The 25,918-nt window shown below is 35.7% G+C and overlaps 1 protein-coding gene across 1 annotated transcript; it reads left to right on the top strand.

Moving 5' to 3' along the window:
• Positions 1-315: 315 nt before the first annotated feature.
• Positions 316-25,680, top strand: castor2 (cytosolic arginine sensor for mTORC1 subunit 2). Its single transcript, XM_022738835.1, has 10 exons — positions 316-382; positions 1,103-1,243; positions 6,189-6,259; positions 8,047-8,240; positions 11,449-11,581; positions 12,547-12,670; positions 22,341-22,451; positions 23,565-23,647; positions 24,753-24,847; positions 25,226-25,680. Exons 2-10 carry the CDS (start codon positions 1,131-1,133, stop codon positions 25,286-25,288), a joined length of 987 nt encoding a protein of 328 aa, XP_022594556.1. The 5' UTR covers positions 316-382; positions 1,103-1,130; the 3' UTR covers positions 25,289-25,680.
• Positions 25,681-25,918: the final 238 nt, after the last annotated feature.

Raw genomic sequence — 25,918 nt, 5'->3', positions numbered from 1 at the left:
TCCAATCTGCAACACATTGCACTGGATAGACAAATACGCTAGAAAACCACATTTCCCATGATGCCTTGCTCCGCTGCAGACCCGCCCCCTTCGTTTGAATGGCAAGTTGTTTGTTTCACTCCGACCAGCTGCTAACTATTCCAGTCGTAGAGCAAACATGGGGACCAGCGGTCCACTGCTTTCCCATTGAACAGGTCTGACAAGCCGCGGGAAGCTGGTTAGACAGTCACTTCCGCTTTCGCATTTCTTCTTCAAAATAAAAGCACCGGAATTTGAACAATATAAAACAGTATTTCCATTCAAATTAATAAAATTATTTTGTCTGTGTAGCCTAGACATAATACTAATATAAAAATACTGTGATAATACATACTCGCAGCAGGTAATTTTTTTTAAATTTTGTTTGGATTTTCATGTTTCTTTAGTAAGCTTATAAATTCAATTTTAAATGGCGCTGTAATTTCAAGAAAATCGCTTTTTAAATCTAGATCCACTTATACAAAAACTCCTACCTAATGATAAAAATAATAAAAGTAATAATATTTAATCGTACTTGGATGCTACCATTTCAGTTAGCAAAAATAAGGTCTAAATGTTGTATCCCTATGTTTTTATATTGATTGAGTTTAGGCTGTTAAAAAAAACATTGTTTTGATTGATGCTTAATCTATTGATTTTTAATCAGTTAGTCTTGTGGTCAGATGACATTTCCCTCACATTTATTCATTCATTTTTTAACTGATTCTTAACTCTGTGACTCAGATGTAAAGACTCCAATGCTTTTCTTCAGTGAACCCGCTCTATAGCTTGTGCCTTAGACTTTTATTTTGAAAACCCTTGACCAGAAGTGTGCGCTTTTCCGTCGCACGTTTGACAGCAGGTCCGTTTTTCACCTCTTTGCTTTCTTTATTCCACCCTGCCTCCCTCTTTCTTTCTCTATTTAAAACGCCTTCGCCAGACGTGTGTGTGTGTTTGTGTGTACGCGTGTGTGCGCGCGTATATTTATTTATTTATGCATCTTATTTGAAAGTATCTCTAGGTTTTTTCCTTTTTTTTTTTTTTTTTTTTTTTTTTTTTCTTTTTCTTTTTTTTTACATTTTAGTCGCTCCTCAAATGAGAAGACGTAAAAGATGGAGCTTCATATTTTAGAGCACAGCTTGAAAGTGGCGAGTATAGAGAAAGAGGGGATCCAGATTTGCACTCACGGATTAATAAAACTCGCCTTCCTGGCCTCCAAAACAAGGTAGGTAACTTCACAGACCTGATAGCTGTGTGGAAATGTACAGTGTCATTTATGCTGCTCCTCGCTGCTGTACGTGTTTACTGTCAGGGCTCTGCTGTTGTTAACATTACAGCAAACTAATGCCGGCGGCTGCATGTACTTGTGTTCAAAGCTCCGGCTCCAGCCAGCGCCTGTAGTTTGTTGTCGATGTGGATTCAGGTGTTATTTTGAGAGCAGCCGAGTGTGTTTGCTCTCTGCCACCGGTTTCCAGGCCTATCCTTGTTCTGTAGTGTCATTTTGTAGCTTTGTGCCATCTGTAGCTGGGTCGACGCCAGCGGGTGTATGTATGTGTTTGTGTTTGTGTTTGTTTGTATGAGTGTGTGTGTGTGTGTGTGTGTGTGTGTGTGTGTGTGTGTGTGTGTGTGTGTGTGTGTGCAGCCTGTTTGTACCTCTATCAGGAATATTATAACCATATCAGACAAACTTGCATGAGCCATTCCCCCTCAGGAAACTTTCATTTAAATAGCCCAGCCAGTGACACAACAACAGGCCTTTGCACTTCTGTTTTGCAGTCATTTTTTTTTTTATTACCACAACAGTCTATTAATATAATATTAGCATAAGCAAATTAGTGCACTTCACTGACACACTGGCTGTGCCCTCCCTGGCTGTTTTACAACAGGCTAAGTCAGTCATTATTTGCCCCAGTGTGGCAGTGAACTGGTAATCAACTCTGCCTCTGTGCTGAGGAGGAGAAGTTACTGATAAAACACAGTCTGCAGATTACTCATTACATGATGTAATCAAAACCCCCCTATGGATTTAACTAATGATCATTGTCGCTATCAATTCATGTGCAGATTATTCTTTTGATTAACTGTCACAAAATAAGAGTTTACAATGATATAAAACGGAGAAAAGCAGCAAATCCTTACACCGGAGAAGATGTTTGATGTTTTTGCTTGAAAAAAAATGATGTAATAGATCTATATAGTTACGGCTAATCAGTTCTATTGCTAACCCAACAACATAATCTCATCACTTTCGCCTCCTCTTGGTTGGATGCATGACCCATGTTTGATTACACATATACACAGTCTGGGTCATCACTTTATTTTATTTTTTTGACTACGTCATCAAGTTGCTTTTTAAAGCAGCTTTGGTCTTCATGATTGTGTCAGACCAGGAGAGGCCGAACTTACCGTGTTGATGTGAGTGAGGAAGTAAACACATGATAAATGTGATTTACCAACTTGTTTGTCACACATGTTACTGCAGCTTTGTAATCGCCAATCACGAGCAACTGATAAATGAGTCAAAAACCCCTTTGTCCTTGTTCTTCATGAGGCATTACAAGCTCATTATCACTGAGCTCAGTTGTGAATATGAAGAAAATCAAGACCTAAGTGATAATAGTTCATATGAAGAGATCATCAGACAGTGGCATATCCATTTCACCTGTATTTAATATCCAATTATAGTTGATTTTGTGACAAACAGCAGTTAAATGTTTTTGCTAATTTTTCGCAGGAGACGAAAGAGAAATTTTCCTCCACCTGAAAGCGATGCATTCAAAGACCTGGTTTCACACTGCGTCCACATCCACAGTGTGTGTGCTACATTTACCCTTTGTGTCCAGTCTGTGTGTGGGTTTCTTTACTGGTATGCAACAGAACGGAAACAGTCACAGTTTTTCATTTCTGGATTCGAGTGTTAACAAGTAAACTGGCACTTGTAAACAATTGACTTCATCTTTGCACGTTAGATTTGTCTTTCTTGTAATTCCCCCCCCTCCCTCCTCTGTGCTCTTCATGCCAGTGAGGCAGTATTAATATGAGCATCAGTTCAGACTTCATTTTTTGTTTAAAGGAAGTTGGAAATGTTGGGAAATTCAGTGACAGAGAAGTAAGAAAAACAGAAGAAAGGCTCCTTCTCTTTGATCGGATGAATGTCAAATCTTCGTAGGATTAGCCGCACACAAGATTTAGTGTTTGGGGGCAGATTTTTCTGAAGTGGTGCACCTTGTTTGAGGCTGGATGTTTGCGTGGTCATGGCAGCCTTTCATTAATGATTACATAACTTCATATCATTTGACTGCAGAACAGGAGTGTCCCTCAGATGACACTGGTTTTGCAACCAGTTTCCCATCCTCCACTTTATGTTGTTGAAGCAACAACTTTGGCAAACCTCAGCGCCTCCTCCTTGATGAGCAGTACAACAACATACTTTCATCTTTTATCACAGTGTTTTGTTGTGCTGCCTTTCTCTGCTGAACAAATTAAGTGTGCATGCTGACGTGTTGATTTGGTGTGTTAAGGTGCTGATCTGTTTTACTCCAGTCTGTTTTTATTTCATTCTCTCACCTTATCCGTCGTGTCTCTTTTTCCATGCATTCGCAGCGACTGACGGACATTGTTTTTTTTTTTTTGTTTTTTTTTTAAGGAAAAATCCACAAAGCACAAAGAGGAAAACTTCATGCTGTGATTAGGATGCACATTCGTTTAGCGGAAATATGTCTTCAAATATAAATACTGCTGTGAAAATGATTGATAAGTTTCAGCACCAGCACAGTACTGACACACTGGTACAGATGTAATACTTCTTTCACAGAGCCTTATTGTAGGGAATATCAACTTGCGTCTATTATATCATTATCTTTATATAAACAGTGGATAAAATGACACTGTGAAAAGTGACAAACCTACAGAGAATTATAAACCAACTATGAGCTTCACTGAGCGTTTGAGCCTCTTGTAGCTCATTGTTTTGGTTTTCCGGCCGACAAACAAAGCTGGCGTCCAGCTGGTGAGTATGGTGGAGTATCTAGTAGGTAAATAGTCATATATTTAGGGACATTCGTCAGGTGTTCAGATCACGACTCCAGATGAATACTAATGTTTCTCTGTGTGTCCTGGATGTGCAGATAAGTTCCTGTTTGCTAACAATGTCAGGAGGTGATTGTGTATATGCATCAGTGTTGTCTTTTCAGCTTGTTTCTCTGCCACTAAATGTCCAAAAAAATGTAATTAATGCAACTTTAGCATCTGTTTTTAAAGAAATAAAACATAATCTAAAGTTTAAACAAAGAGTTTCCTCATATAAATCATGAAATATCTTATCAAAGAGTAAATAAGCCTCAGAATCTGAGATATTTGACTCCAACTTCAGATATTTTTTGATACTTGATGCCACGGATACATTTCAGTGTCTCAGCGTTGAATATAAATACCCAGCCTTAAATATAAAGAGTGGAGTTCCCCTTCAGTCGATTCACTCGGTACAACATGTATGGTATATCACGCCCTGTACTTTAATGTGTCGCACTTCGTTTCTCTCCTCCAGGGAACAGAAGTTACAGTCATTTAACATTTACGCTCCGAAGATCTGAAGATTTTTTTCCTCCTGACAACACGTATTAAATCAGCAGGTCTCAAACTAAGTTAACTTGTGTGGGAGTGTTTAGTTTGGAATTGTTCTGTTGTTTTGCTGATAACAAATCAGGTTAGTTTCAGTTAATATGTCTGATTTTTCTGTGTTTTGTTAGAGCTGCAAGTCGCAGTGTTTTACATTTGAATAATATGATAAAGTTTATTTATCTGGCATTTATCAAAAATCAGAGATTACAAGATTAAAAAGAAATAAAACAATAAAAATAGAAACACAAATAAGCACTGTGAAATATTTCAAAGGGATAATTCAAAAGCTTATGAACTTTATGAGTTTGATCTAAAAACTCTCTGTGAGGTTACACGCAGGCTAAATGTTCAGTGAGGGGAGATGTGCTGAATCTCTGCACTGATTTTCTGTTTCACTGTTGATCTGGACAGACGCCGTCAAAGAATAAAGTAAGTCATTAAGCAGTGACACGATCATGATTGTCAGCCCGGGCACGAGGCGAAGAAAAAAAAAATCCAGAGCTCATCATCCTAATGTCCTACCTCTGCAAAACACACTGCAAGTCAAAGTGACACTTGACAGCTCTTTTAATTCCAAGAGAAAAATGCTGCGGTTTCCATAGAGAGCGCTGCAGAGAGTCTTTCTGTTACTCTCCTGCTGCTGTTCACACCTTTCAGCCAAATATGAAGTGCGAGCATTCGGCGGCCGGCCGGTAAAGAATGTGATTATCACAGGAGTGTTGTGCGTGGTGTTTTTCCAGAGCGCCGCTTCCCTTTGTGCTTAAGGGAGTCTGCTGGACGTCATTTCAAACCGATGCTTTACCATCCTAGAACATTCCTGGGTTGCTGAATTAAATCTTGACGCAAGGATAATTGTGATGTTCACGCAGGCCGTAATTGGAAATGACTGAAAAACATAAACATGTTTTTCTACAAAACCCCAACAAAAGAAGTCAAACTGTAAATGTTGAGTAAACACAAGAACTTCTATTAAAAATCACAGATTAGACAAACAAGATCAGGAATCTGACCCCAGCAGCTTTCTGTGCTTGACAGTTTAAACTGCTCACAATCTAACGTGTGTTGTGGAAACTGCTCATTATCACTGATGTTGTTACATGAATTGTTATCGAGGTAAGTCTGGTATCGGCTGGAATCGTCCGGCTCTGTGTTTGTGTCTCTTGATCTCTCAGATTCCTCTCACAGCCGGGTTTCTCTCGCTTCGTGTTGGGGAGGTTTATGAGCAGCAATGTGCTTTACTGATGATGTGGTTATGAGCCTGATATTCAACATAAAACGATAAGGAAGACATTTACAGGCCTAGATGCAGCGATGTGTTGGTCCCTGCACGTCTCATCGTCGGATGAATGTGTCTCCTTAATGCTGCGAACAGACAGTTTGATGTGTGTTGTGAATGCAGCAGAGATGGTCGGTAACTGTTAGACTGAACTGAGACATTAGTCAAGCTCTGTCCGGCATGGAGCTTTGTTCCTGTTTTATTTTATTTATTTATCATGAATTCATCTACTTGATCCGTCCTCTCTCTCTCTTTGTCTCTCCCTCCTGTTCAGATGCAAGTTCTTCAGTTTGACGGAGACTCCGGAGGACTACACCATTATCGTGGATGAGGAGGGCTTTAAAGGTGGGCCTCGCCTCGTGGATCTTTAAAGTCACTGTGGCAACCATAGATCGGGCAGCAGGAAAAGATCACATTGTGCAATCTCAGAGTCTCTCCGGTACCACGTAGCGTCGGCTGCCAATGTTTGAGCACACTTTGTCATTATGGATGTGAGGCCAAGCTGCCGCTCGCTGTGTTTTGTGGTTGGCTGAGTGAATGAATCCATGTCATTGCACACCCTTTTCCAGGGTGACCCTCCTTGGTTACCCTGGAGACTACAGGCTATTTGTTGCGTAACTGGCTCAGGTATTTTGTACTGGTGACTGGCTCTCAGTGTGTTAGTGCCTGTTTTCTACTAAACTGTGAAACTCCAGGAGACGGTGTCAGATAACAATGTGAAAACTTCCAAAAGAGACTGAAAATACATTTTTCTGACCTTAAAATGGACAGTATGCATTATATCCATATGCATGTTTACAAGGGACAATTTAGACTAAACACTGGAGTAAAAATGTTAATTATTATATCCACTTAAAGTACACTGACTACATTAAAGTCGATTATTTTCATTATTATTATTAATCTGCTGTTATTTTCTCTGACCAACACTCCTGAACCAAAAGATATTTCATTACTGTCATATATGAAAAGATTTCCTCGTATTTGAGAAGCAAATATTTGGCATTTTCACTTGAAAAAACAACTTTATTTTCTTTCAATCATCTGATAAATGATTCAGCCAGTCGTTGCAGCTCTAATCAGTTTCACAATCACACTTTCAAAGTACAACTCTGTGTAAAGTGTTAATGTCTACGGAGCCTCTGCTCTGAATTATCCAGAGATCATTTTTTCAGTTAAAACCACAAGTGATGACGAGTGTTGAAATGTGATGTTACAGCAGCTTGAGAAGAGAAGAGGAGTCTTCAAGCCAGAAAACTGACTCAGTAATGTCAAAGATTAGCTAACATTAGCCACCATAAGCTACTAGTCATACCTCCACCACCCAGTACGGCTGCAGCAACAAAACCCCTGAGTCTGTTGAATTGAGCGAGGTGCATTTTATTTCTTATTAATTGCATTTTTCATTTGTAAGATGAGCAATGTTCAGTTCCGTCTTTCCAAAGTCACGTCGTCTTAAAGCTGATGAGTTTGAATTATTGGTCAGAAAGTCAAAGGTCTTGTTAGAATTCATTGTTTTTCTTTGACTGTATCTTTCACTCCTGTTCAGACAGTGCAGTCAGACAGGAGAAAGATCCACCGTCTAGACAGGAATTTATTAGGACAGACAGAAAAGCTTGTTCAATACGCAGTCTGGGGCTGCTGCCCTGTCTCTGACTCCAACATACGGTGGAGTAATAATGTTGCATTTCCTTTAAGTCCAGGTGTTGACAGCATCAGTAACAATGCTCAGTATTTCTTAAAACAAAAGTATCAGCACAAAAGGTGAAAAACAGGAACTACTGCACCTCAAAAATGAGGAACAGTCATTATTACTCATTGCTTCCTAGAACTAGTGTCCTCTCTGACTTTTTCAGAACTTTATCTTCACCTGTGCATTTTTTCCAGGGAAGAGGCAGCAGACATTTAATAAATAGTTTCATGAACTGGCTGCAGATACAAGTCACTGTTGTGCGTTATGAATACAACTCTGTAATACAGTCACTGTGACAAAAGCCCCTTGACACTGAATACATTGTGTTGTGTGTCTGAAATCAGTTGAAATCCCCTCGCCTCACGGCTTGTTGTTTAATTTTGGGACAGAGCTGCTGCAGACATGTTTTTCTACTGCACCTCTTTCTGTCCTTTCCCAGAGCTGCCACAGTCGGAGCACATCAGTGTTGCCGATGCCACATGGTTGGCCCTCAACGTGGTGTCCGGGGGTGGCAACGCCTCCAATTCGCAGCCCATCGGAGTCACCAAAATCGCCAAATCAGTCATTGCACCGCTGGCCGACCACAACATCTCTGTTTTCATGCTGTCGACGTATCAGACGGATTTCATTCTGGTGAGTGTGGATAATAATGTTCCAGTAGCTACTGCTTCGTACCATGTTGAGAGATTGTCTGCAATTTTCTCCTCTGAAACATCTTCATCACAATCTCCAGCAGATGGAAAATATGTACGGTCACTACACACAAAATATATATTGTTAGTCTCTCTATAAGTTTAAGTGTAAATATATGTAAAGCACCTTTTAACACCAAGGCAACTGCAAGTGCATTATACAAGACATAAAAGGCACTGACACAAGATATTAAAGAACCCCAGGCAATAAAAGACACATTTAAACTGGAATTAAAGAGTAAAATAGAAGAGAAGGTAAAAAATATTCACAAAAATATAATCAAACAGATAAAACTGGGGAATAAAAACTACAGTGCAGCTGTAATTGAAAGTTTAGGGTGACTACACTATATCCCAATGATAGAAACTGATGCCCCATCGTTCTCTTCTCCACCGTCTCTCTGTATGTTCTGCGACAGCCGCGGTTTGTAATGGATGATATAATATAATTTTCTTGTGGCTGCTTCACAATAAAAGCCACCCCGTGTTTCACCGGTTGACCGCTTTTAATGTGAAGCTCTGGTACGGCCGCACGAGAGTGACCAGAAAACTGAGGCTTTTATCTTATAGATAAAATTGCAAATAGTAAGAGGCCGGCTTATATGCATGCATCATTTCCTGTATCATCTACACTTTAAAATAAATGACATGGTTGTTAATCAACAAAACTAGACCAAGAAAAAAAATCCACACATTACAAAATAGCAAACAATAAAATATCCAATAAAATACTAACTTAGTCGAAACTGATCGGAACTTACGAGTTTTTTGTTTTGTTTCACATCACACGCCTCATTAAACACTTACATTGGATGCAGTTAAAAAGCGAATTATATTTGTTTATCTATTTTTGATGCTTTAAAAGTCACGTTATTTGTCTGTTACGCAACCACTGGCAACACAATTGTTTACGTCCACATGCCCGACATGAAAAAAGCAATAACCTCGGATATAATGTCCCTTCCACAGCCGCACCTCCTTCGGTTTAGGACAGAAATCCTCTCTCATTCTGAAGCATACTTGGGCACAGGGAGTCTTTTTTTTTATTGCCATGCTTTAGTGGAAAAACAAGGTCTGCTGAACAGCTCTGGCATGTTTATGAAAATGAAAGAAAAAAAAAAAAAAAAACCTGTGTCGATGCTGGTAATCTGTTACGTAAAGGGGATCAGGCGCTCAGCCTCTTTCTGGAATTCCAGGTATCACACTCGGGCCTGTTTCCTGTCTCGACACCGGCTGCTCTTACCCACAATCCTAATTATCGGTGTATCAGATAAAACGAGGCAAAAACACCGCTGCGTTCACCCAGTCGCCCACAACCACCACCCATCCTCGTCTCACACTGTGTCGGATTGTGTTACCGAATCTCTGAGCAGACCAGCTTAAGATGTGTGTGTGTGTGTGTGTGTGTGTGTGTGTGTGTGTGTGTGTGTGTGTGTGTGTGTTTTTTTCCACTGTTAGGATCTTTTGTGTTACATAAAGCGGTAAAGCCTGACCCAAATGATGAATACACTCATTTAGACGGAGCCATAAGTATCCAGACTGAGGCAAGCTGCTCAGAGCAGCAACTTTACCTTCCACACACACACACACACACACACACACAGAAATTGAACTGAAGTAAAAGCTGTCACCCTGGATAAAGAAACACTTGATACTCCAATGTAAATGTACTTCACCTGCTCCGGAGAGATCACCTCTGTATCAAGAACAACAGATTTGTTGAGAGACAACAAAGGCTTCATCTATTGATTCAAGTCAAAATGAATCTCCTGTCATTAAACTCGGCTCTGTCACCAGGTTCTGAGCTGCATGACAACTAAATAAAAACCTTTATCATCGTTGTAGAGCATTAACTGCTCAGTTTTACTTTAACTTCAGTCGTGAATGAAAAAGCCAGTGGATTACAAATTAAACTATATTTCAAAATTAATTAAGCTATTTTCTTTATTATAATGAAATAATTATGATATAATTTATTAAATGTTTTAAGATGCCCCTTTGAAGAAAAGTGAAACTCCCAAACCGTTGACTGTTGACACCTGATGAAGATTAGACAGAAAGGTTGTAAGAAAGAGATAAAGTAAATCAGCAGTAGATGAGACACTGTGTCACATTCAGATGTTTTTGCTTAGATATTTTGAAGTTGCCCTTTTCACTTTATCTAAAAAAAAACAAAAAAAACACCATGAGCAATGCACCCTTTATGGGGGGGTTCCCTTTTTTCTGATGGTTTTTCCCCCAGTGGCAGAGAGGTCTAATGTGACGAGTTTGATGTGAATATTTTTCCAGCGCTGCTGTCACTGCTCTGCTTCAAGACAAGAAATCTCCAAAACGAATTTCCATGAATTTAAATATATGAACCCCTGAGGATGAATCTGAATATCTTTGACCTTTTGATCTTCAGTTTCCTCTTGTACGCAAGACACATTAAAAGCTATGATTATTTTGGTTTATTTATTTATCATACTTTATTTAACCAGAAAAATAATCCTAAATACCTTAACCTTAGCTACAAATCTAAATGAAAAACTCTCCTGTTTTTCCTGTAACTTTGACGGATTCATTTCTCAGCACTGAAATGAATTTTTTTGTCTTTCTTGTTTTGTTTGTATTTTATTTTATTTTATTTTATTCATTTCTTTCTGCTTGTAAAGATTTCATTTTCCTCTTTGTTGTGTTTTTAAATGTTGCTTTAATGCATATAATGCATTTCTTTGCCACTTTGAATGACCTCTGTGTTCGACAGGTTCCACATAAATAAACTCACCTCGCCGTGTCGCGCAGCCCTGTTGTACTGTGCTCTGGTGGTAAAGAGAGACCTGACCCTGAAGGCTCAGCTGTTGATTATCTGCTAGCCGCAGTAAATAGTCTCTGACCTCAAACCAGCCTGAACATGAGGAGAAGCAACAGAGGCACAGATACACTTATTATTCCCTCCACCTATATAAAACTCACAGCGCAGCTACAAGCTGTGTTGAGAGTAAACAATCCCTTTTCCTCAAACTTGACGCGTTGCTGCTGCAATGCTCTGTGTGTCCGTCTCCTCTTCTACATGCAGAATATGAACAGTATAAGTTTGTTTTTTGGGAGATTATTGAAAGCCATTTTGAGAAATGTCTGTTTTTGTTTTCTTGTCGCTTTGTCGGCAGGTTCGAGAGCGAGACCTGCCGATGGTCATGCACACGCTGTCTTCCGAGTTCACTTTGCTTCGGGTGGTCAACGGGGAGACTGTAGCTGCGCACAATCTGGGAGTCACCAATGGATTTGTAAAGCCAAAACTTGGTATGTGTAAAGATTTATATCTGTGTTTTTTTTTTTTTTTGTATAGAGGCAAGATTTTTGAAAAATAGACGACATGCAGGAGGTGAACAAATCTCTTCAAAACAAACAGCTTAAATATCTCCATACTGTGTCACATAAAGATGCACACTGAAACAGCAGAGTATTCTGCCTTCACATAATTTGTTCAGCATCACCATCACTTATATTAGGATGGTTCAAATTGATCGAGTCCTGCAGTGTGCAATCACCTTGCATTACAGTCCCTGTTATATGACTGAATGTGGACTGCCTTTTAAATTTTATTGTAGCATATTGCATCTCACATAGCAAAGTATTTGCTGGATGTTTCAGACTTGTGTGTTCAGTCTGCAGTGCACTGATGCAGAGGCTGTGAATCAAATCCAAGTTGTCTGTTGCACAGTCGACACCGGAATCAAAAGCAAATAGTAAATTTATTCAGGTACCACAGATCAAGTGGACAAACATCATAGTGGGTTAAACTTTATATTTATTTTTATATTTACACATAGTAAGGTAGTATTTCTAATTTATTATCTATTATCTATTTATTATAGATTCTGTTATCTGTTCTTATTTTATTTCTTTATTATATTTGTCCCCCTCCTCTTTTGAGCTGCTGTGTCAATTTGAATTTTCTCTACAGGGATAAATAAAGGTCTTATCTTATCTTATCTTACAATCTAACAATTTTAGCACCGGGATCTCTCACCAGCTTCTTCTAGACCTTGAATATTTTCAAACTTTCCATTTTCTGAGCACTTTCAGGACGTCTTGTACATGTTGGCTTTGAAGTTTAACTCCAGAGTTCATTCTTGACCTTTGACATAGCAGCTTTCAAAAAATGTGATGAGCGTGATCGCTCATTATCGCCATGTAGACCTTTTCATGGAGATGCTCCTTAGTTATATTGCAACCTCATGTGTTTCATCATTTGTGTTTTTCAGTGCCCCGTCCCATCATTCACCCTTTATCTAGTCCCAGCAACATGTTTTGTGTGACCAGCCTGGACCCAGACACGCTGCCCTCTGTAGCCACCCTGCTCATGGACGTCATGTTTTATTCTGGAGGGTGAGGATCAGCTTTTATTGTTTTAAAATACAAATGTGGTTACACACAACTCTGAGCTGAATATTATAGGATTTACTGTATGAAACTGACTCATGGACAACATCTTTTTAAGATGCATGAATCACTTACCTACAAGAAGCTGTTTGAACTGAGAGAAGATGAAGCACAGAGAAACAATAAAAAGATATTTATTCATGTGTTCCTCCTATGTTTTGCTTTTTTTTAGCTTTTTTTTTTATAGACTTGAAATCTGTATCCTCTGCTGCCTCAGTGCACAATGCTGTTACTCATGGCAGCCTTGCTATACGAGTCCAACGTAGTCCAAACAATGCACATTAGGTTAATTGGCGACTCTGATGTCTTACTATACTATGATGTTTTCATGACTTTTTATGCCTTAGTATACTATGTCGTTTTTTCCCATTTTTTTGCCTTAGTATACTATGTTGTTTTTATGAGTTTTTATGACTTAGTATACTTTGTCATTTTTATGATCTTTTATGCCTTACTTTACTAGGACATTTTTTATGACTTTTTACGCCTTACTATACTATGACTTTTTTATGACTTTTTACGCCTTAGTATACTATGTCGTTCTTTTAATTTTTTGCCTTAGTATACTATGTCGTTTTTATGACTTTTCATACCTTAGTATACTATGCCGATTTATGACTTTTTATGCCTTAGTATACTATGCCGATTTATGACTTTTTATGCCTTAGTATACTATGCCGATTTATGACTTTTTATGCCTTAGTATACTATGCCGATTTATGACTTTTTATGCCTTAGTATACTATGCCGATTTATGACTTTTTATGCCTTAGTATACTATGCCGATTTATGACTTTTTATGCCTTAGTATACTATGCCGATTTATGACTTTTTATGCCTTAGTATACTATGCCGATTTATGACTTTTTATGCCTTAGTATACTATGCCGATTTATGACTTTTTATGCCTTAGTATACTATGCCGATTTATGACTTTTTATGCCTTAGTATACTATGCCGATTTATGACTTTTTATGCCTTAGTATACTATGCCGATTTATGACTTTTTATGCCTTAGTATACTATGCCGATTTATGACTTTTTATGCCTTAGTATACTATGCCGATTTATGACTTTTTATGCCTTAGTATACTATGCCGATTTATGACTTTTTATGCCTTAGTATACTATGCCGATTTATGACTTTTTATGCCTTAGTATACTATGCCGATTTATGACTTTTTATGCCTTAGTATACTATGCCGATTTATGACTTTTTATGCCTTAGTATACTATGCCGATTTATGACTTTTTATGCCTTAGTATACTATGCCGATTTATGACTTTTTATGCCTTAGTATACTATGCCGATTTATGACTTTTTATGCCTTAGTATACTATGCCGATTTATGACTTTTTATGCCTTAGTATACTATGCCGATTTATGACTTTTTATGCCTTAGTATACTATGCCGATTTATGACTTTTTATGCCTTAGTATACTATGCCGATTTATGACTTTTTATGCCTTAGTATACTATGACTTTTTTATGACATTTCATGCCTTACTATACTATGTCTTTTTGTTGACTTTTCATGCCTTACTATACTATGACTTTTTTATGACTTTTCATACCTTAGTATACTATGACTTTTTTATGACTTTTCATACCTTAGTATACTATGACTTTTTTATGACTTTTCATACCTTAGTATACTATGACTTTTTTATGACTTTTCATACCTTAGTATACTATGACTTTTTTATGACTTTTCATACCTTAGTATACTATGACTTTTTTATGACTTTTCATACCTTAGTATACTATGACTTTTTTATGACTTTTCATACCTTAGTATACTATGACTTTTTTATGACTTTTCATACCTTAGTATACTATGACTTTTTTATGACTTTTCATACCTTAGTATACTATGACTTTTTTATGACTTTTCATACCTTAGTATACTATGACTTTTTTATGACTTTTCATACCTTAGTATACTATGACTTTTTTATGACTTTTCATACCTTAGTATACTATGACTTTTTTATGACTTTTCATACCTTAGTATACTATGACTTTTTTATGACTTTTCATACCTTAGTATACTATGACTTTTTTATGACTTTTCATACCTTAGTATACTATGACTTTTTTATGACTTTTCATACCTTAGTATACTATGACTTTTTTATGACTTTTCATACCTTAGTATACTATGACTTTTTTATGACTTTTCATACCTTAGTATACTATGACTTTTTTATGACTTTTCATACCTTAGTATACTATGACTTTTTTATGACTTTTCATGCCTTACTATACTATGTCGTTTTTATAACTTTTTATGCCTTAGTATACTATGTCGTTTTTTACATTTTTTTTGCCTTAGTGTACTATGTCGTTTTTATGACTTTTAAAGCCTTACTATACTATGACTTTTTTATGACTTTTCATGCCTTACTATACTATGACTTTTTCATGACTTTTTATGCCATACCACACTATGACTTTTTATGACTTTTTATGCCTTAGTATACTATGACTTTTTTATGACTTTTCATGCCTTACTATACTATGACTTTTTCATGACTTTTTATGCCATACCACACTATGACTTTTTATGACTTTTTATGCCTTAGTATACTATGACTTTTTTATGACTTTTCATGCCTTACTATACTATGACTTTTTCATGACTTTTTATGCCATACCACACTATGACTTTTTATGACTTTTTATGCCTTAGTATACTATGACTTTTTTATGACTTTTCATGCCTTACTATACTATGACTTTTTCATGACTTTTTATGCCATACCACACTATGACTTTTTATGACTTTTTATGCCTTAGTATACTATGACTTTTTTATGACTTTTCATGCCTTACTATACTATGACTTTTTCATGACTTTTTATGCCATACCACACTATGACTTTTTATGACTTTTTATGCCTTAGTATACTATGACTTTTTTATGACTTTTCATGCCTTACTATACTATGACTTTTTCATGACTTTTTATGCCATACCACACTATGACTTTTTATGACTTTTTATGCCTTAGTATACTATGACTTTTTTATGACTTTTCATGCCTTACTATACTATGACTTTTTCATGACTTTTTATGCCATACCACACTATGACTTTTTATGACTTTTTATGCCTTAGTATACTATGACTTTTTTATGACTTTTCATGCCTTACTATACTATGACTTTTTCATGACTTTTTATGCCATACCACACTATGACTTTTTATGACTTTTTATGCCTTAGTATACTATGACTTTTTTATGACTTTTCATGCCTTACTATACTATGACTTTTTCATGACTTTTTATGCCATACCACACTATGACTTTTTATGACTTTTTATGCCTTAGTATACTATGACTTTTTTATGACTTTTCATGCCTTACTATACTATGACTTTTTCATGACTTTTTATGCCATACCACACTATGACTTTTTATGACTTTTTATGCCTTAGTATACTATGACTTTTTTATGACTTTTCATGCCTTACTATACTATGACTTTTTCATGACTTTTTATGCCATACCACACTATGACTTTTTATGACTTTTTATGCCTTAGTATACTATGACTTTTTTATGACTTTTCATGCCTTACTATACTATGACTTTTTCATGACTTTTTATGCCATACCACACTATGACTTTTTATGACTTTTTATGCCTTAGTATACTATGACTTTTTTATGACTTTTCATGCCTTACTATACTATGACTTTTTCATGACTTTTTATGCCATACCACACTATGACTTTTTATGACTTTTTATGCCTTAGTATACTATGACTTTTTTATGACTTTTCATGCCTTACTATACTATGACTTTTTCATGACTTTTTATGCCATACCACACTATGACTTTTTATGACTTTTTATGCCTTAGTATACTATGACTTTTTTATGACTTTTCATGCCTTACTATACTATGACTTTTTCATGACTTTTTATGCCATACCACACTATGACTTTTTATGACTTTTTATGCCTTAGTATACTATGACTTTTTTATGACTTTTCATGCCTTACTATACTATGACTTTTTCATGACTTTTTATGCCATACCACACTATGACTTTTTATGACTTTTTATGCCTTAGTATACTATGACTTTTTTATGACTTTTCATGCCTTACTATACTATGACTTTTTCATGACTTTTTATGCCATACCACACTATGACTTTTTATGACTTTTTATGCCTTAGTATACTATGACTTTTTTATGACTTTTCATGCCTTACTATACTATGACTTTTTCATGACTTTTTATGCCATACCACACTATGACTTTTTATGACTTTTTATGCCTTAGTATACTATGACTTTTTTATGACTTTTCATGCCTTACTATACTATGACTTTTTCATGACTTTTTATGCCATACCACACTATGACTTTTTATGACTTTTTATGCCTTAGTATACTATGACTTTTTTATGACTTTTCATGCCTTACTATACTATGACTTTTTCATGACTTTTTATGCCATACCACACTATGACTTTTTATGACTTTTTATGCCTTAGTATACTATGACTTTTTTATGACTTTTCATGCCTTACTATACTATGACTTTTTCATGACTTTTTATGCCATACCACACTATGACTTTTTATGACTTTTTATGCCTTAGTATACTATGACTTTTTTATGACTTTTCATGCCTTACTATACTATGACTTTTTCATGACTTTTTATGCCATACCACACTATGACTTTTTATGACTTTTTATGCCTTAGTATACTATGACTTTTTTATGACTTTTCATGCCTTACTATACTATGACTTTTTCATGACTTTTTATGCCATACCACACTATGACTTTTTATGACTTTTTATGCCTTAGTATACTATGACTTTTTTATGACTTTTCATGCCTTACTATACTATGACTTTTTCATGACTTTTTATGCCATACCACACTATGACTTTTTATGACTTTTTATGCCTTAGTATACTATGACTTTTTTATGACTTTTCATGCCTTACTATACTATGACTTTTTCATGACTTTTTATGCCATACCACACTATGACTTTTTATGACTTTTTATGCCTTAGTATACTATGACTTTTTTATGACTTTTCATGCCTTACTATACTATGACTTTTTCATGACTTTTTATGCCATACCACACTATGACTTTTTATGACTTTTTATGCCTTAGTATACTATGACTTTTTTATGACTTTTCATGCCTTACTATACTATGACTTTTTCATGACTTTTTATGCCATACCACACTATGACTTTTTATGACTTTTTATGCCTTAGTATACTATGACTTTTTTATGACTTTTCATGCCTTACTATACTATGTCGTTTTTATGACTTTTTATGCCTTAGTATACTTTGTCATTTCTATGACTTTTTATGCCTTAGTATACTATGTCGTTTTTATGACTTTTTATGCCTTAGTATACTATGTCGTTTTTTTTAATTTTTTTGCCTTAGTATACTATGTTGTTTTTATGACTTTTTACGCCTTAGTATACTATGTCGTTTTTATGACTTTTTATGCCTTAGTATACTATGTCGTTTTTTTTTAATTTTTTTGCCTTAGTATACTATGTTGTTTTTATGACTTTTTACGCCTTAGTATACTATGTCTTTTTTATGACTTTTTATGCCTTAGTATACTATGTCGTTTTTATTACTTTTTATGCCTTAGTATACTATGTCATTTTTATCATTTTTTATGCCTTAGTATACTCTGCCATTTTATGCCTTAGTATACTATGTCGTTTTTATGACTTTTTACGCCTTACTATACTATGACTTTTTTATGACTTTTCATGCCTTACTATACTATGACTTTTTCATGACTTTTTATGCCATACTACACTATGACTTTTTATGACTTTTTATGCCTTAGTATACTATGTCTTTTTTATGACTTTTTATGCCTTAGTATACTATGTCGTTTTTATGACTTTTTAGGCCTTAGTATACTATGTCGTTTTTATAACTTTTTAGGCCTTAGTATACTATGTCGTTTTTAAAATTTTTTTTGCCTTAGTATACTATGTCGTTTTTATAACTTTTTATGCCTTAGTGTACTATGTCGTTTTTATGACTTTTAAAGCCTTACTATACTATGACTTTTTTATGACTTTTTACGCCTTACTATACTATGTCTTTTTTTTTACTTTTCATGCCTTAGTATACTATGTCGTTTTTTAAAATTTTTTTGCCTTAGTATACTATGTCGTTTTTATGACTTTTTACGCCTTACTATACTATGTCGTTTTTATGACTTTTTACGCCTTACTATACTATGTCGTTTTTATGACTTTTTACGCCTTACTATACTATGTCGTTTTTATGACTTTTTACGCCTTACTATACTATGTCGTTTTTATGACTTTTTACGCCTTACTATACTATGTCGTTTTTATGACTTTTTACGCCTTACTATACTATGTCTCTTATGACTTTTTATGCCTTAGTATACTGTCGTTTTTTTTTTTCATTTTTTTGCCTTAGTATACTATGTCGTTTTTATGACTTTTTATGCCTTACTATACTATGACTTTTTCATGACTTTTTACGCCTTACTATACTATGTTGTTTTTATGACTTTTTATGCCTTAGTATACTATGTTGTTTTTATGACTTTTTATGCGTTAGTATACGATGACTTTTTCATGACTTTTTACGCCTTACTATACTATGTTGTTTTTATGACTTTTTATGCCTTAGTATACTATGTCGTTTTTATGACTTTTTATGCCTTAGTATACTATGTCATTTTTATCATTTTTTATGCCTTAGTATACTATGCCGTTTTATGACTTTTTATGCCTTAGTATACTATGTCGTTTTTTTTCATTTTTTTGTCTTAGTATACTATGTCGTTTTTATGACTATTTATGCCTCAGTATACTATGTCGTTTTTTTTTCATTTTTTTGTCTTAGTATACTATGTCGTTTTTATGACTATTTATGCCTCAGTATACTATGTCGTTTTTTTTTCATTTTTTTGTCTTAGTATACTATGTCGTTTTTATGACTTTTTATGCCTTAGTATACTATGCCGTTTTTATAATTTTTTTATGCCTTACTATACTATGTCGTTTATGCCTTACTGTTACGTTCCCCATGATAATCCTTGGGTTGAGGGAGGTACCAATAAATGAAATAGTAAACCGGGCCAAACCGAAAATTAACAGGAAAACAAACACAGCCAATAATAAAGAATTTTATTCACAATGAAAACAACTACAACAGGAAACCGACAGTGGAATACTCACTGGGTAACTTTCACCACTACTTAAGCACTAAACTAAAATAAACCAAACTAACATTAATCACCAAATATGATTACTTTCACTATCAGGTAAACATTATAACTGCATCCAGCTATCATAAGACAACACACATCTCATCAGCAACTGATTGGCGCTTTCTGGCCCTGCTCAGGCCTCCTCACTCCACCTTTGTAGCTCCAGCTCTTGGTTGGGAACAGGGATCAGCCGTGTCTAGTCACTTGTTGAAGAACAGGGGAGGGCAGAGGGCAGACAAGCACACACACACGAAACCTCATAACACCACATCATGTAACGCTTACTATACTATGACATTTTAGTGAAGTTTTATGCCTGAGTTTACTGTCACGTTTTTATGCCTTACTATACTATGTCATTTTTATTTCTTTTTATGCCTTACTATACTATGACGGTTTTGTGCCTGACTATACTATGTCGTTTTATGACTTTTTATGCCTTAGTGTACTATGTCGTTTCTATCCTTTTTTATGCCTTAGTATACTATGCCGTTTTTATCCTTTTTTATGCCTTAGTATACTATGCCGTTTTATGACTTTTAACGCCTTAGTATACTATGTCGTTTTTATGACTTTTTATGCCTTAGTATACTATGTTGTTTTTTAAAAAATTTTTGCCTTAGTATACTATGTCGTTTTTATGACTTTTTACGCCTTAGCATACTATGACTTTTTTATGACTTTTTATGCCATACTATACTATGACTTTTTTATGACTTTTTACGCCTTAGTATACTATGTCGTTTTTATGACTTTTCATGCCTTACTATACTATGTCGTTTTTTTTCATTTTTTTGCCTTAGTATATTATGTCGTTTTTATGACTTTTCATGCCTTACTATACTATGACTTTTTTATGACTTTTTATGCCTTACTATACTATGTCGTTTTTATGACTTTTTATGCCTTAGTATACTATGTCGTTTTTATGACTTTTTACGCCTTAGCATACTATGACTTTTTTATGACTTTTTATGCCATACTATACTATGCCGTTTTATGACTTTTAACGCCTTAGTATACTATGTCGTTTTTATGACTTTTTATGCCTTAGTATACTATGTTGTTTTTTAAAAAATTTTTGCCTTAGTATACTATGTCGTTTTTATGACTTTTTACGCCTTAGCATACTATGACTTTTTTATGACTTTTTATGCCATACTATACTATGACTTTTTTATGACTTTTTACGCCTTAGTATACTATGTCGTTTTTATGACTTTTCATGCCTTAGTATACTATGTCGTTTTTTTGACTTTTCATGCCTTACTATACTATGTCGTTTTTTTTCATTTTTTTGCCTTAGTATACTATGTCGTTTTTATGACTTTTTATGCCTTACTATACTATGTCGTTTTTTCCCATTTTTTTGCCTTAGTATACTATGTCGTTTTTTCCCATTTTTTTGCCTTAGTATACTATGCCGTTTTATGACTTTTTATGACATAGTATACTATGTCGTTTTTATGACTTTTTCTGCCTTAGTATACTATTTTGTTTTTTTTCATTTTTTTGCCTTAGTATACTATGCCGTTTTTTTTCTTTTTTTGCCTTAGTATACTATGTCGTTTTTATGACTTTTTATGCCTTAGTATACTATGTCGTTTTTATGACTTTTTATGCCTTAGTATACTATGTTGTTTTTATCATTTTTTATGCCTTAGTATACTATGCCGTTTTATGACTTTTTATGCCTTAGTATACTATGTCGTTTTTTTTTTCATTTTTTGCCTTAGTATACTATGGCGTTTTTATGACTTTTTACGCCTTACTATACTATGTAGTTTTTTTTTCATTTTTCATGCCTTAGTATACTATGGCGTTTTTTTGACTTTTTATGCCTTAGTATACCATGTTGTTTTCATGACTTTTTATGCCTTACTATACTATGTCGTTTTTTTTTTAATTTTTTTGCCTTAGTATACTATGTCGTTTTTATTCCTTAGTATACTATGTGGTTTTTATGATTTTTCTTTGTCACTTTTATGCCATTTTATACCTTACTATACTGTCATTTTTATTATTTAATTTAATATAATGTTTTTATTCCATTTTTTGCCCTACTATACTACGTTTTTATTCCTTACTATACTGTGACATTTCTAGGCCTTTATATGCCTTACGATACTATGTTGTTTTTATGACTTTTTACGCCTCATTATACTATGACGAGCTCTCACCTCTTAGTGGTTCCAAGGATTAAAATGAAAATATATGAAACTTAACTCTACTTGAGTTACTCCTTGAGTTACTACTTGAGTGTGGCTGGTCACAGGATACAGGAAATGTGATTTCTGCATCATAAGTCCAACCACACTGTGGGTTTGTCCTTTCCTTTTCTAGGCCAAAAGAACCCGGAGCATCCAGCGAAGACTCCAGTCACATCCGCTTCTTCTCCTTCTCCCTGATCGAAGGCTACATCTCTCTGGTCATGGATGAACAGACAACTCAAAGGTAGAGTAGAAGGAAACACCTGTGATACAACAGTAGCAACATAACCACAACTTGTTACTTCAATGTGTTGTTGTATGATAGTTGTGTGAGGGAGCAATTTGTTTCTAGGCAATAAGAGAGCAGTTGGGTATAACAAAGTACTTAAGTCACAGTTGGTTTCAGTCTGACTCATTTACCCCCCCCCCTCAACCAACCCCTTCCTCATTTTCACAGTAGACTCTAATTAAGCAAAAAGGCTCTAAAGAAACCTGAGCACATGCTGATCCCATGTGGTTGCTCCTCTATTAGCACATCTGATCATACGCTGTCCATTCATAAATGAGGTGTCCCTTTTTATATGGGTCAGTAATGACTTTAAGCCATTTGGAGGTAAAATAATAATTGGACCAAACTTTCATTATGTTTTTTAAAGTTCATATTTTCTTCGTGCAGCATGTAGGTCAGCCTTGTCTCTTCGTTTATGTAAGACCTAATGTGTTGCCTTAAAGGAATAGGTCACCCATTTTACTCCACTTTACAATGGCTCTCTTATTCTGTGCAGCTGGTTGGACAGTGGCAACAGAATTTACCTGCTTCTCTTCATATGTTTGGCTCCAATTGCTGAATGGTTAATAGTTGGCTTCTTGTGCTGCACTTCCACACAGTGTCTCTATCAGCTGTGCCAGGTGTCTGCTATTTGTTAACTGCAGCAAAACAAAGAGGTGCTTTTAAAGTAGAGTCGGGCGCTCGTTGGCAAACATTTGAAGGTGACAATCTCCCAGAAATGTTATGGAAAATAGATGATTTATTGATTTAAAAGTTCACTGTAGGAAATAAACTCCACCTGAAATGAAACTGCGCCTTTGTCTCTGCTGCAGAATACAGATCTGCTGTCATGTCCTGTGATCACAACAGGAGGAAAACCAGGGCTAACCACCTTAGAATAATGCGTGAACACACATAAGCTGGAATAATGCCTAGCACAGTGAGAGCAGTACTTAGGAGCTCAACAATAAAAAAAATATTGAAAATAAATTTTAAATCGGATTTTTAGTCTGTCTCATAAACCAAACTATAATATTATGTAAGTATTGCATATTATATTTAAAAAAAAAAACTTTTGTTCTCTTCAAGGTTTCCAAACAACGTCCTTTTCACCAGTGCTTCGGGTGAGCTTTGGAAGATGGTTCGCATTGGGGGGCAACCTTTAGGATTTGGTGAGCAACAATTTGTTTTGGTTTCGTTCTGACTTTTTTTTTTTTTTTTTTTTTGCTAGTTAGATGTAGCTACTACAATGACATACAGTATCAGAGATTAACCCATCTCCAAACAGTGTATGCAACAGTATCAATAAAATAAATACACACACTATTGATACGATTGATAGTAAAGATGCTGCAGTCTGTTGTCACAAACTGAGCATGCTGTCTTCATGTGGAGTCTGATGCACTGTTTCCAACCCACTTATACAAGATCGGCTAAGACAACCTCATCTCTCAGCAGCAGTTAGCATCAAATTAAACAACTGTTCTCAGCTGTCAGGATCAGAGTGGATGTGACTCTGAAAACATCTGGTGATAAATCTGTTCTGCTGCTGTTGATTTGCACTGCCAGCCTGTGTGTTCCAAAGAGGCAGCTAATACAGTAAATACAGTAAATGCATACGATAAAGGTGTGTAGAATTTCAACTGTAGTTACAAATACTTGTTTTTCCTTTTCCTTTTGCACAGATTAGTGGAAACTAGATGTGTTATTAGTCAATCCTAAGAACTGGTATAAGTCTCCATGGGGTGATGGCGTCACGTCAGTTTCAGGAGTCACAGTCGTCCAGTTTGACTTTCATATCCTACTAATTATTTTAGGCTTAAATACTGAATAGTTTTGAATCAGGAACTCCAGTAATTTGCCACATTTAGAGGGCCGCAGCTTTTATTCATTCACAGGCAAAATGAATGGCTAGAAGTGCTGGAGAAATGTTGAAATATCCGGCTCCTGCCACTCTAAGTAGCAGTTGTACAAAAGCAAAGTTTATCAAAACCCCAGGAAAACAAGGGAAAAAAGAAACTACCCCTGGACTCCGACAATCCCAGGAACACTGGATTGTATGTAATTATTATTTTAACAATACCGACTTTCAATGAACAGTTTTAAATAACATCCAGTTTCAAAATCAATTGAAAAGAATTCGGTTGACAGGTGGTGTTGATGAAAGGGAGCTGTGGGTTGGGAGCCACTGCTGAGCGGCCTCAACACTCATTAATCAGCCAGTGAAATAGTGAATGAATCACAGCAACAATCTGTGTTGCTTTTGTCTCTCATCAGATGAGTGTGGCATCGTGGCTCAGATATCAGAACCCCTGGCAACAGCTGACATTCCAGCTTACTACATTAGTACCTTCAAGTTTGACCACGCCCTGGTAAGAAAAATCCCAATAATTTTGATTCAACAGTGTGTATATGATGTCGAGCTGCAACGATTAGTCAGCAATTCATTTTGATAAGTGATTATTAATCATTTTTCAAGCAGAAATGTCCAACATTTGATGATTCCAGGTTTTCAACAAGGACAATTTGCTGTTTTTTCTTGTCTTATAGTAAATTTAATATTTTTGAATCGTGGCCCTCTGGCTGGGAAAAACAAGATGTTGTTTGGGCCCCGGACAATTTTGATTGATGAGTCAATGAAAAATATAATCGACAAATCAATTAAAGATAGCAAAGTAAAAGTAATTAGGGTTAATTGCCGCCTCACTGTTCTGCTGTCAGACAGTTATAAACCCTTGTGTCTCCTTCAGGTTCCCGAAGAAAACATCCAAAGCGTGATCGGAGCTCTGCGGACTGAGAGCACGGCACAGTGAAGGAAAACCACGAAAACAACTGTTTTCAAAGTCATTTCGTTCAAACGTTTATCATGTCCAAAAAGTGCCAAGAGCTTATTAGCGGACTACTGCGGACCGGCTCTGATAGAAGGAAGGGATCTAAGCACAGAGTGTGGGCGGAGTTTGGTGGGGTGGGGTGTGACGGTGTGATAGGGATGCCTTTGTTACTTGATCATTTTCTTTACCCTCACCCCTCCTTCGACGGCCCTCCACTGCCTGCTCTGGTAGTTGTTGCTTTAGTTTACCAGACTGAATATGTTTCTTTTCCTCTCTAAAGCTGCTTCTTCCCACTCCCCGAACCCCCATGAGCACCATACTGTATTAGTTACATAATTCCTCTCATGGAAGGATGACGAATGTACTCTCAAAAACGAAAGAAATATTATATATCAAGCTCTCTTTTTTTTTTTTTTTTAATGGTTGGTTGGTTTTTCCACAGGTCATTTTTCTCAGTGCCAAGATGTTTGAATGCCTAAACCGATGCCTTTGTCAAAATACTACATTGTGTGCAATTGAAGGAGACAATTTTGGAGGCAGCCAGCGATGACAGACGAGCCTGGTTGAGGATAATGTTGTTGTTTTTGTGTTGTTGTTTTTTTTTTTTTTTTC

The sequence above is a fragment of the Seriola dumerili genome, unplaced genomic scaffold (assembly GCF_002260705.1).
Source record: "Seriola dumerili isolate Sdu_G_001 unplaced genomic scaffold, Sdu_1.0 BDQW01000040.1, whole genome shotgun sequence".
NCBI classification, from domain to species: domain Eukaryota; kingdom Metazoa; phylum Chordata; class Actinopteri; order Carangiformes; family Carangidae; genus Seriola; species Seriola dumerili.
This window is presented reverse-complemented; position numbering and strand designations above follow the sequence as displayed.

Coding starts and splice junctions, on each gene's coding strand:
- castor2 (XM_022738835.1), top strand. CDS start 1,131: ATGGAGCTTCATATTTTAGAGCACAGCTTGAAAGTGGCGAGTATAGAG. Junction 23,648..24,752: donor GGGGCAACCTTTAGGATTTG/GTGAGCAACAAT, acceptor GTCTCTCATCAG/ATGAGTGTGGCATCGTGGCT. Junction 24,848..25,225: donor TCAAGTTTGACCACGCCCTG/GTAAGAAAAATC, acceptor TGTCTCCTTCAG/GTTCCCGAAGAAAACATCCA.